A 12,989-nucleotide genomic window follows, 5' to 3' on the forward strand; every position below is an offset into this window, starting at 1 on the left:
TAAAAACAATTATTACTATATTTGCTCTAAATTTCCTCCGAGCTACTTCAGGAGTATGATTTATTGTTCTTTTTTCTTTTTCTTTTGTTTTTTTTTTTTCTTTCTTTCTTTTTTTTTTTTTTTTTGACACAGAATCTCACTCTGCCAGCCAGGCTGGAGTGGAGTGGCGTGATCTCAGCTCACTGCAACCTCCACTTCCTAGTTCAAGCAATTCTCCTGCCTCAGCCTCCTGAGTAGCTGGGATTACAGGCATCCACCACCATGCTCGGCTAATTTTTTTTGTATTTTTAGAAAAGACAGTGTTTCACCATGTTGGCCAGGCTGGTCTCAAACTCCTGACCTCAAGTGATCTGCCCAGCTTGGCCTCCTAAATTTCTGGGATTACAGGTGTTAGCTACCATGCCCAGCCTCTTTTTTTTTTTCTCAATGTTTTTTCTTTCATACCTAGTCCTGTTAATGATTTGCTGTTCTTAGCCTCCTAATACTCCCATGGACGAGGATGGGCAAATGTTAGAATTCTTCATGAAACATGTGGGGCAACCCCAGAAGAGCAGAACAGTGTAGACTTACCCAAATTCTTCACACTAAACTCTGTAGCCTCCTCCATTAATTTTTCTTACTGAAGGAAGAATCCCAATGACAGTGTATCATTTTTTAAATGTCGCTTATTATACAGATAATGCAATACTGGCAATACGGAAAAAATTTTTTAAATCACCCTGATCCTACCACCCATCAAATCAACTGTTTTGAGCTTTTTCTGTGTTGCCTTGCAGTGCTGATCTATTTGCATGTATAGTTCTAATTGTGCTTTCTGCACACCAGTTTTCAGAGTTTTAATTGATTACAATTGCATAGTAGATTCCTAAGTGGGTAAAATCATGCTTTACTTACCCAGTCCCCTTCTGCTGACTGCTAAACAGCACTTGAATGAATATCCTAACGCATGTAACATTCTTCCCCACCCCTGCCCTTTTTTTGAGACAGGGTCTCACTCTGTTGCCCAGGCTGGAGTGCAGTGGCATGATCTCAGTTCATTGTAACCTTCGTCTCCTGGGCTCAAGCCATCCTCCCACCTCAGCCTCCCAAGTAGCTGGGACTGCAGGTGCATACCACCATGCCCAGCTAATTTTTGTAATTTTTGTAGAGGTGGGGTTTTGCCATGCTGCCCCAGGCTGGTCTCGAACTCCTGAGCTCAAGTGATCCACCTGCCTCGGCTTCCCAGAGTGCCAGAATTACAGGCGTGAGCCACCATGCCTGGTCCCTTCTCTTTTAAAAAACTAGTTTCCTAGGATAAAATACCAGGACTGAGATTACTGGATCAAAGAGTATGGGTGTTTTTATGGCTCTTCAAACAGGCTGCCAGACGGCTTTCTGAGAAGCCTGTGTTAAATTACATTGTCACCTGTAATCTAAGAGTTCAGGGTTCCATCCTGGATGATACTGCTATTTTCAGTCTTATTTAATAGGTATAAATTATACACTTTTATATTAAGCCATAAAGAGAAGTAGTGGCACACGACTTTTAAAGACAACTGATATTAAAATATTTAAAATGTTGTTTTTAGAAACATTGAAACACATTTTCATTGGCACTGTTGCTAGAGTAACTATTGCAGGGGCCTCATCCCATTTTTCTATATTCTAATTCAAATGTGCTTCTTAGTAAAATCAAATGTGCTTCTTAGTAAAATCAACAATATTTTATCTAGCTATACAGATAGGAGAAAGGGCTTCTGGATTCTTCTGCCTAGACTTAGGAGCCTCTGGGCTGGTCCTCTTCTGAAGGGTGTCATGGGAATGAAGGCAGAATGTCATTCAGCCTGACTCAAGGGAGAACAAGGACTGCCATGCAGAAGTCAGGGAGATAGATGCTGAGTCCATTTCCTAACTCACAGAGCTGCTGGGAATGGGAGTATCCAGTGTCAGGAGACAGTGAGCCCTCCCTGGGAAATTCGGGCAGAGCATCAAGGTATGATAGACAGGATTCCTGTGCCAGGGGTTGGACTGAAATCCTGAGGTTCCCTTTCCTCCGTGTCCTGCTTTTCAGGGATAGATGGATGGATGAATAGAGAGAGAGAAAGATCGATCAATCGATAGACAGATGAACTGATTGACTGATTGATTCACACGTTTGTTTTGTCCTTGAATAGAGCAGTGGGACCTGGGAACAGCAGCTCTTGCAGGGTGGTGGGGACAGAAACTAGAAACTGAGGCGGGTGGGGTATACATAGAATCGTGCATGATGTGTGCTCTGATGAGTTTTGGGATTCTTTCGAAACAACAAAAGAGTAAGGGTTTAAGTTAGAAATGAGTAAAAGGAGCTACATTTGTGCCAGGAGGTATTAGGGAGGGAAGGCAAGCAGTGTCTATGGAGGTTATGAGTGGAGGTTTGAAAAAGGGCTCTGACTGGGAGAGGGTATTTGGGAGGAAGAAGGTGGCCCCTTTGCCCACAAAGTATTTCCTGCCGTGGTTTATTTGGACTTTTATTTCTGAGGAGCCACAGCCCCTTCCCCAGATCTAGGACTGAGCCAGGCCCAGCCAGGCCAGTGGCCATCAGAGGCCTGCCTTGCACACAGCTCAGGTGGAGTGCAGATGGCGTTCTCTTCCTCCTGAGCCCTTGGAATGCCAGAGGCCAGGCCTGGGAGAAGCTGGCAGCATCCCCCCCTACGCCCTTCAGCTTTCATTTGAGGAATTAGAGGCCCTGAGTAGGAGAACTGGCCTTATCAAGAGCAAACAGTTGGTCTATGGGGCAGTGTCTTCTCAGGGTTTCTGTGGAGTTGGGAATGACAGGATTTGAGGAGGAAAAGGGAGAGACTTTGGTTTTAAGTTATGTGTGTTTTGTGGCCAGAGGCAGCATCCAAGAAGCCTCGCTGAGGGGTTTGGGGGCAGGAAAGCCAGCCCTGGGATCTGGCTGGTGGCTGTGGGGTTGGTTTGAGGGCAGGGAGAGTCGGGGGCTGTGGTCTGGCCGCTGCTGCTCCTGCCTGCTGCCCTCCCCAGTGATGCTGCTTCGGGACCGTCCCCTGCCCCATGGGGCCCTGACTGAGCTGGTCTTCCTTGCAGAGGACGGAGAGGCTGTGAGCAGCTCCTACGAGTCCTACGATGAAGAGGACGGCAGCAAGGGCAAATCGGCTCCCTACCAGTGGCCCTCGCCGGAGGCTGGCATCGAGCTGATGCGCGATGCCCGCATCTGCGCCTTCCTGTGGCGCAAGAAGTGGCTGGGACAGTGGGCCAAGCAGCTCTGTGTCATCAAGGACAACAGGCTTCTGGTCAGTCTGCCTCACATTGTCTTGTCCCCCCGCTCCTCTCAAGGGAAGGGGCAGGGACAGGGAAGGAGGGGCAGGGACAGGGAAGGAGGGGCAGGGACAGGGAAGGAGAGACAGGATGGTCCCTGACCCGAGAGGTTTCGAGTTTGTTTATATCAGGAGATTTTAACTTCTCCCTAACCTGAAATTGTATACAGGATTTTGTTTGTATGGATGAATGTACTTTTTCTGAACCAGAGAGGTCTAGCAGTTTCACCAGGCTCTCAAAGAGGGCTGTGACTACCACTGCCTCCCCCGTCCCCGTCCCATCCTCCTCTTTGTGAGACAGATACATCTTTCTGTCCCCTGGTCCTTTTTCATGTCCTGTCCACTGGAGTCCAGTCAGACTCCTCCAGCCCAGCCCCAATTCTGGCTACTGTTTTTGTTGTTGTTGTTGTTGTTGTTTTGTTTGTTTGTTGTTTTTGAGACAGAGTCTTGCTCTGTCACCTAGGCTGCAGTGCAGTGGCATGATCTTGGCTCACTGCAAGCTCCACCTCCTGGATTCAAGCGATTCTCCTGCCTCAGCCTCCTGAGTAGCTGGGATTACAGGTGCCCACCACCACGCCCAGCTAATTTCTGTATTTTTAGTGGAGATGGGGTTTCACCATATTGGTCAGGCTGGTCTTGAACTCCAGACTTTGTGATCCACCTGCCTTAGCCTCCCAAAATCCTGGGTTAACAGGCGTGAGCCACTGCGCCCGGCCCTTGCTACTGTTTTTATCTGTGCAGCATGAGAATGCTAGGTATCTTCTCAGAAACAACAATATTTTCAATTACTGATTATAAGCCCAGACCCAGCAAGGAACCAGATATTACTCTGACAACAGTCCTGTTTCCTGCTATTTTAAATTAAAATTCCCAGTTGCGTGTCCTGACTTGAAATTCCACGGAATTATTATAAACACCTTTTCTTGCCTAGTTACAACAGGCCCTGCTCCGTGCCAATGTTATTTCAGGTAATCCTTTTAAGCAAGCCTGTAACGTTTCCCCCATTTTACAAATAGGGAGCCAAGAGGTAAAGTATTTTCTCTGGTAGGGGAAGAGAACCCTTCCTTTCTTTGTTAACACATCATCTTCCTAACTAGGCAGAGAAGAAGCTTAGTGTTTGTGCCTTATGGATCCTTTACTCCAGAAGCCAAGCAAGCAATGCAGAGAGGTGGAGAAAGAGTGAAAGTCTGTCCACTTTGGAGAACTGAAAGGTGTCCACAAAGGACGTATTTTAGGGCCCCCCAGGCCTGGGGCAGGTTTGAACCATTTGGATAGCAGCATCCTGGAGCATCATCCTTGGCTGAGGCCAGTGAGAAGGAGGCTTGAGGGAGAGAGGGACAATCTGATTTGAAGAACAGGAGTTGCTGATATTTGAGGTTAAGGCTCCAGGCCTGCTTCGGGGTGTCCAGCCTCTAAGTCTTGCTGGGTAAAGTCAGGCTCTTGGTGGGTCCTGCAACGTCCAGCGGCCCCTCCTTTGCAGACATCACCTCCGCCCGGCAGCCCTGGCAAAGTGGTATATTTTCTCTCTTTCCTTCCAGTGCTACAAATCCTCCAAGGACCACAGCCCTCAGCTGGATGTGAACCTGCTGGGCAGCAGCGTCGTTCACAAGGAGAAGCAAGTGCGGAAGAAGGAGCACAAGCTGAAGATCACGCCAATGAATGCCGATGTGATTGTGCTGGGCCTGCAGAGCAAGGACCAGGCTGAGCAGTGGCTCAGGGTGAGGGGGACACCAGACCACTTGGAGGGGCTCCTAGAGTTGTGGCCCCAGCCTTTCTAAAGGGATGGATGATAGGGTCAGGGGTAGAAGATTTGTGATCCTTCAAGTTTGCAGGGCTTCCTGTGTTCTAAGTGGTAGTGATCTGTCTTCTGCAAATGGGTTACAGCATGCTGCTGCTAGGTCTGAATCCCCAGTAGCCCGGACTTGGGTACAGTTGAAATCCATTTCCCTTTTTGCCTCTAGTGAGGCATCCCCCACCTTCTTACTTACTTACTTACTTACTTACTTATTTATTTATTTATTTATTTAGAGACGGAGTCTCGCTCTGTCGCCCAGGATGGAGTGCTGTGGTGTGATCTCTGCTCACTGCAAACTCTGCCTCCCGGGTTCACGCCATTCTTCTGCCTCAGTCTCCCGAGTAGCTGGGATTATAGGCACCTGCCACCACACCTGGCTAATTTTTTGTATTTTTAGTAGAGACAGGTTTCACCGTGTTAGCCAGGATGGTCTCAATCTCCTGACCTCGCGATTCGCCCGCCTCGGCCTCCCAAAGTGCTGGGATTATAGGCGTGAGCCACCGTGCCCAGCTCCCCCACCTCCTTATTAAAGAAGAATATATGTCGCTGTCGTTTGCCATGTATTTGCCATAGACCAAGGACTATTAGCAACTTATCCCATGTAACCACACTGGGGATGGCTGGGGAATGTTAATGTCACCATTTTACAGGAGTGGTGATTGAGGCTCAAAGGATGGAGGTGACGGATCCAAGTCATCTGCCAAGTGGTGGCAGCATTGCTTCTCAGACCTAGGCCCGTCTGATGCAGTGCTGTGCCTCCTCCCACCGCAAATGCCTGTGGTGGTCCACTCTGCCCACGCTTCCCCGGGTGTGATGATGATGAGTCACTTGGGGAGGTGAAAAGCTGGGCTTGATGCTTCCAGCAGGTGTAAAGTTTGCACCAGGAATGGATCCCCAATTCCACAAGGACCTCCAAACCCAGCAGGGACTCTGGTGAGGCCAGCAAGAGCCAGAGCAGCCCTTCCCCTCCTTCCTGCTGCCCCTCCCCTCCTTCCTGCTGCCCCCACTCCCATCACAACCACTTCAGCACAGGAGCATTCTATCTACCCTGCACCCCACCCCACTCCACCTGCCACCAAGCTAAATGTAACCACCTTGGCCAGCCTGTCAGAAACAGATCTGGACCGCCTCAGTAAAACATGACCAAAATGTACCCACCTGAGGCACTGGTCCATCCCTAGGTTGAGTACCCTAGATTTGGAGCAGCCAGCCTGTTTTTGTAAACCCACTAATTGTTTTAGAAATGCCAGGCCTGGCCTAACCAAGCTTCTAGAAGGTGCTGACAGGTATCTCAGTCTTTATTGCAAAATCTTCAAGTGGTGAAAGACAGTGGTATGTAGAAAAAGAAAGGCCAGTGCATAGACAGGTTTGTGGTTTGGCTTCACAGATCTCCATGTGGGGTGGGGTTCCTGAGAGAGCTAACAAGCTCTGAAAGGCCAGCCCTGGGCATTTAAGAGCCAGGGCTCTGAGTTCAAATCCTGACTTTACCCCTTTTTAGCTGAGTGATTTGGGACTGGATTCTTTAATATGCACAAAGTGCTTAGTACTGTGCCTGGTACATACTGAGTGCTCCATGAAACTTGGATACTACGGATAAGACCACTGAGGCCCAGAGGGAGTGGGGGGCTTGTCCTGGGCTGCAGAGCTGATTAGGACCCAGAGCTCTGGGCTGTTGGTTTCTTACCCCAGTCTCCTGGCTCCTATCCCTCCCTATCCTCACCCACTACACACACACACTCATTTGCACACATATATGCACACATGCACATTCATGTATACATTTGTACACACATGGACAAATGCACATGTATGCACATTTGCATGCACATTTATGTTCATGCATGCATTGTGCATGCATGTACACACACACACACACACACACACACACACTTGCTCCCAGTTCCCCACTCTGTTCCTCTGACTGCTCAGATCCACCGATCCTCTCCCTGCGCCCTAGCTTCCCTCCCCAAACTCTCACGCCCTCCTCCTGAGACCCCTGGCCCCACAGCCTCTGCTGGTGGTTTCAAAGACAAGAACGCTTTCAGAAAGCACAGACTTTCTGTGTCTGGCCTCCACAGACAGACCCTTTCCCCCGGTCAGATAAGTGCAGAGATGGACTTGGCTGGAAATGCCTGCTCTGAGAAGCTGCCCACTCTTGCGTTTTGGCAGTAGGGGCTGGTCCGCCTGTCCGATGGGCTCTTCACCTGGCTGCATTGGGTTTGTGAACCCCATCTACCTTCCTTGGGCCTCTGTGTCCCAATTCTGCATGCTCACTCCCGTGCCCAGGGTGAGACAGGTATATGGCAGTAAACGGGAGCTGCTGACTATGGGACGAGGGTCCCAGTAAAGGAAGGCACAAGGCAGGGCTTTTCCCGGGAAGCATGACCCTGCCCCCACCCCACTCCTGAACTCCTGGCTTAGTGGCACTTTCTCTGGGCAGGGGCATCTGTGTATCTGGCCCAAGCTAATAGGGATGGTAATCGTGTGCCTGGGTACTTGATATGCAAGTGCTCACAGCCGGCTCCTGGCAAAGGTATTGTCCCAGCTTACAGATGCAGTGGCTGAGGCTCGGACTCAGTGTCACACAGGTGCCAACTCTAGTGCCTGCGCTCTTCCCTTGACACTGGGTTGCATATTCAGTGTGGGCCACAGTCCCGAACTGGAGTTCTTGGGCTCTTCTGATTTGAAACCCGTTTCCACAAACTACTCTAGGCATAGACTGAAAGAGGAGGATCTTTGCAATCACTCTAACTAATTCTGCACCTCCAAAGGGCTTCCAGGTGGGCAGCGTGTTTCTGGTCACCCTTGGAGTTCCCCGGGGAAGAAGGAAGTGCTCCTGGCTCAGATGGAGGCAATGCTTTGCATAGTCAGAGCCACTGCTGACTTTCTGCATCTGCCCCCAGCCCAGGCTCCATTCCTCCAGCGGCCCAAACCCACTCACCCACCCTTTTCTGGACCCAGCCTCCCTCCCCAGAGTCTCACGCCCTCTTCCTGAGACCCCTGCCCCATAGCCTCTGCTTGGAGTTTCAAAGACAAGAACGCTTTCAGAAGGCACAGCCTCTCTGTGTCCAGCCTTTACAGAGAGACCCTCTTCTTCCACTGGTCAATGAAGCCAGTGGGGAGGCCCCTTCCCAGAGGCGGGTGGGTGGGTGGGTGGCGGCAGGCGAGTCGGGAGAGCCAGTGGGTCATTGGAACAAGGCAGTTTGCAGGCCTGCTCCTCAGGCAGCGTGGAGACTCCACAGAGAGTTGCCTGCCCTCTGAAAAGCCAGAGGGACCGTCTAGCAAGGCAGTTGTTCGTCACATCTACAACAGAACAGTAGTCCTGCCTGGAGTGGTGGCAGGAAAGGGGCTCATGGAGCCCTGGGCTGTGGCTCTGGTCATCTTTGGCCTTTGCTGCCAAGGCCCCCCTTCGCATGCCCCTGAACACGTGGGACCTGCAGAAAGGAGCCTAAACAATGAGCCCTCCCCACTGCAGCCTGCCCAGCTGGGCCTGGGGCCACATGTAGGCCTTGGGGCTGGGGTAGGGGCCCTCCTCCTCGGAAATTCTTCTTCTCTCTCACCTCCACCATTCTCCCCTGACCTGCAGGGCCCCTGGCTTCGGCCTGGCTGTGAGTGCTGGCCGGAGGACCTCAGCCTCTGCTAACGGCTTCCCTCCTGCCTCAGGTCATCCAGGAAGTGAGCGGCCTGCCTTCCGAAGGAGCATCTGAAGGAAACCAGTACACCTCGGATGCCCAGCGCTTTAACTGCCAGAAAGTAAGCCTCTGCCCTGCCTGGAGGGAGAATCTCCTTCCATGTTTTCTCGAAAAATTAAAAGTATAAAATTGGGAGCTTCGTTTTTATATTTCAGTCCAATTAATAAGAAACATACAATGCTTGAGGCCGGGCACGGTGGGCTCACGCCTGTAATCCTAGCACTTTGGGAGGCTGAGGCAGGTGGATCACCTGAGGTCAGGGATTCGAGACCAGCCTGGCCAATGTGGTGAAACCCTGTCTCTACTAAAAATACAAAAATTAGCCAGGCATGGTGGCGGGTGCCTGTAATCCCAGCTTCTCGGGAGCCTGAGGCAGGAGAATCGCTTGAACCCAGGAGGCGGAGGTTGCAGTGAGCCGAGACAGCGCCACTGTACTCCAGCCTGGGTGACAGAGGGAGACTCCATCTCAAAAAAAAAAAAAAGAAAAAAAGGAAAAGAAACATACGCTGCTTGGAAAAGAGCAGCAACTCTAGCTTGGCAGGAAAATGGAGGAAACAGATACAGACCAAAAATATTTTCTTGCTTGTGGGTGCTGGGGGTGGGCAGGTGGGGGGACGAGGAAAGGTTTATTGGAACAAAAGTCACTTTGGCCTGCATTCTTAAATAGGGAGATTGATTTTATGAGGCACTTCCTTCCCCCTTATTCCTCAGTAGGGCCTCTGGGTCTGGGGTACTGTCTCAAGGCTGATTGCAACCAAAGGGCTGTAGTGTTCATTTGCATGGTACTTTGGGGGAGCTTTGGGCTTAAAGGTCAAGGCTGAAGAAGTTGAATTAGGTTCTGGCCAAAAGGAGGATTGTCACCTGTGGGGTCACATTTCCTGTCCCTGAGTACCTGCAGGTAGGTGTCCTGAAGTGTGGACACACACACACCAGTCAGAACGTCACTGTGGCTCCTCTTGGGGTCCCCACCCCGGCAGGGGGAAAACAAGAGGCACACAGAGGGCTGGAGCAGAAAGGAGGCCACTTACTCTCCAGAAGGCATAGGTCATCCCACGTGGAGAAATAGCCCACAGTCCCTCCAGATTCCAGAGTGACTCAGGAGCAGCCATTTTTCATTGTCTCATTTATTCCTTGGCCACTGACAAGAAAACAAAAGTTGGAACGAATTTGGGTTTTCTTCACATTGGGGTGAGAATCAAGAGCTGTCCCTAAAGATTCAACATGCAGTGCTTCCCTGGCCAGGGACTGCTGGCCCTGGACCCTGCCTAAGGCCGGTCCTGTTGCTTGGGAGGCCGTCAGCTTGTTTTCTAGAGGTCTGGAGTCGGTGACGCTCTAAACACAGCTTGATTGGAACGTTCTGAGGGTTTCATGTTCTCACAGCAGCAGCTGTTACACTTTTCTAGGGATCATCTTGAGTCCCCAACAGCCCTGTGAGCAGACGGGGATGTCACCCCTATGTGACACCTGCAGAGTGAGGCTGAGAGAGGCTCATTTCACTCGGGCACCAGCCTGGCCACAGAATGCTCCGGCCAGGACTCAGATCACATGGTCTGCTCCTGTGCAGACCAACCAGCTCGCGTTGCTGGAACAGTCAGCTCTCAAAAGACTTCTTCACACTTCAGTATGAGTGGTTGCTAGCTTGACAGTCAACGCCATCGGGGACGCACACTCTAATGCCACCCCTGAGCAACCTGCTTGCCCTGCCCACTGGCTACAGGGTCACCGTCACATCAGGTTGAGCAGCCATTTGGAAGTTGGGCCAGTGTCCTACCAGCGACCTGGATTCTGCCGTTTAGGTGGCCGGCAGGGGTTTGCTCAGGCATATAACCTCTGGCATACGACGAAGAGCCATCTGTTATTTTCCCTTAAATTGTGGTCTCCAAGGTAACTGTTCCCAGCCAGTGATCCCCATTCATGTCTCTTTTGTCCATAGCCAGATACAGCTGAGAAGTACCTGTCAGCTTCAGAGTATGGGAGCTCCGTGGATGGCCACCCTGAGGTCCCAGAAACCAAAGACGGTAACATCGTGTGATCGGGAGGGGAATGGTGTCCCAGGCTGTGAGACTGGGCTATCGGGCTCAACCCTAATGGGTTTTAGCAGCTGGTTCTAACATGGCCTCCCATTAATAAACTACTTGGAAATACTGCTAATAGATCCAGGAAAAAGGGAAACATGGCCAAATTGAAGTTAAGCTTCATGAAATGCTGGGGATAGAACGTTCTTCCATCTCTTCTTGTTTGCTAACCCTATTTCAAATCTCTTTGAGCCAGTACAGTCTGTAAAGATTCTCAAGTGGTTGCATATTCTATAAGAAGTCTGTGTACCCCTCTTGAATGTGTGACTTTAAAGACACCTGACTCTGGCCTGCGGCTCCTGGTTTGGGGAGATGTGTGCGTGTGCATATGTGTGCGCATATGTAGCGGGGAGGGATGGGTGGATGGAGTGGAAATGGGTTTGCTATTTTTTCCATCTCTCATGGGCACGCGGGTGGACCATGTGCAATACCAATTGCTTTCTGTCTCATCTTGACAGTCAAGAAGAAATGTTCTGCTGGCCTCAAACTGAGCAACCTAATGAATCTGGGCAGGAAGAAATCCACTTCACTGGAGCCTGTGGAGAGGTCCCTTGAGACATCCAGTAAGAATTGTAGCTACCTCCGGGACCAGAGGCTCTTTCCCTGGGCTGGAGCCTGCAGGAAGGCGAGCTCAGACAGTGAAGGCAGGGGGTTTTAGGTCTTTCGTGAACATCTCTAGGGATGGAGAGCCTGCAGCCGTCAGATTCCCATCTGTTGTTACTGCAGGCAGTTCTTTATGCCTGATCCAACTCTCTCTTGCTGCATTGTTGGGGCCTTTGTGGAAGTGAAGGGTAACTGATTGGTGTCCTCCTAGAATTCTTTTAAAAATGATGTTCATTTGATCTGTATTTACAGGGTATGGCAGGGACCGTGTTAAAAGGGGACCAAGCAGAAGGATGGCAGGCACAGTACTGAGAGCTCACAGCCTGCCTGAGGGAGGTGATGATTTTATACCCATAAGCATGCACTGTGCCATCTTCGTAGCTATCGGGACTCAGGGACAGAGAGAACGTTTCTTGCCCTGTGGTCAGAGATGGCTTTGTGGCCCTGAGCCTTGAGGGACATGTAGGAGCGGAATGGTAGCTGTGGACAGGAGCAGTGACTCTGAGATGGGAACAGCCGAGACCATGAAGGGGACAATGAGAACCCTGTACTGGTGCAGAGGGTATGGGTGCGGGAAGGCTCTTAGAAGTCATCTCTACGGCCTTAGCTCATACTTGGGGAAACTGAGGCTAGGAGGAGTGACAAGCCTTTCCTGGGAAATATCTTGGGGTGGGCCTGGTATCTTGATCCCCAAGCTGGTCCCACATTGGAGGTCATCCTTCCTGGGGCCTGAAGGCCATTGTCCCATCTCTGGGTTCCCTTCCTGAGTCCCAGCTGAGTTTTCTTGTGTTTTGAGGCTGGCAGGGTGGTGGGGGTGGGCTAGGAAGGCAGTAGACAGGGGTGTATCTTTGCATTCTCCTGCTTCTCCAGCCAGGGTGCCAGGCAGTGGCCTCAGGGGGCATGATGTTTGGCCTGGGAGCCCGGTCCCTGTGAGTCACTGTTTAAGAGATGTGGCTGGGTTATTGCTGGATGTCTACTCACCAGTGAAGCATGCTCCCTGTGGCTAGGGGAGGGCAGAGAGAACCACAGCTGCTGTCCTTCCCAGGACTGTGGGGGTGCTTAACGCATCTGAGATCCCACCTCTCATGATCCAAAGTTCCCTTCAGTCCAGAGGATTGTGATGGGTGTGTGTGGCATCTCTGTCCTGGTCTCTAATTCTACCACTTTGTGTTAATATGGCTTGGCAATATGCATGATCCCCACTGTGTATCCAGCACCGGGCCAGGCAGGAAGGCAGCTGTGCACTTTCACCCTATCGCCTGGTTCAGCAGGCCAAAGCTCAGGCAGCTTCCAATCTCTTAGGACAGGGAAGGTGTCTGATGGGTTCTGAAGCTGAGATTCCTGGGGGACTCTAAGGAAGCCCAGAGGCGGTGCCAGCCCAGGACACACTTGGACACCCATGCCCTCCTGTCCCCGCATGCCCTCCTGCACCCGCATCCCCTCCTGTACCTGCGTCCCCTTCTGTGCCCGCGTCCCCTCCTCGATCTGCAGCTCCAACCCCTCCTGCATGTGCGTCCCCTCCTGCACGTGT

At 51.1% G+C, this 12,989-nt stretch overlaps 1 protein-coding gene across 1 annotated transcript in view; it reads left to right on the forward strand.

Annotated features, from left to right (window-relative positions):
• The window catches only part of AFAP1L2 (actin filament associated protein 1 like 2), a 107,300-nt gene that overhangs the window by 84,676 nt on the left and 9,635 nt on the right, over positions 1-12,989 (forward strand). Inside the window, exons 6-10 of the mRNA XM_023206651.1 lie at positions 3,064-3,269; positions 4,832-5,011; positions 8,752-8,841; positions 10,714-10,798; positions 11,314-11,418. Of these exons, the coding sequence (XP_023062419.1) occupies positions 3,064-3,269; positions 4,832-5,011; positions 8,752-8,841; positions 10,714-10,798; positions 11,314-11,418 (666 nt within the window). The remainder of the gene's footprint in view (positions 1-3,063; positions 3,270-4,831; positions 5,012-8,751; positions 8,842-10,713; positions 10,799-11,313; positions 11,419-12,989) is intronic.

Source organism: Piliocolobus tephrosceles, chromosome 9 (genome assembly GCF_002776525.5).
Source record: "Piliocolobus tephrosceles isolate RC106 chromosome 9, ASM277652v3, whole genome shotgun sequence".
Lineage (NCBI taxonomy): Eukaryota > Metazoa > Chordata > Mammalia > Primates > Cercopithecidae > Piliocolobus > Piliocolobus tephrosceles.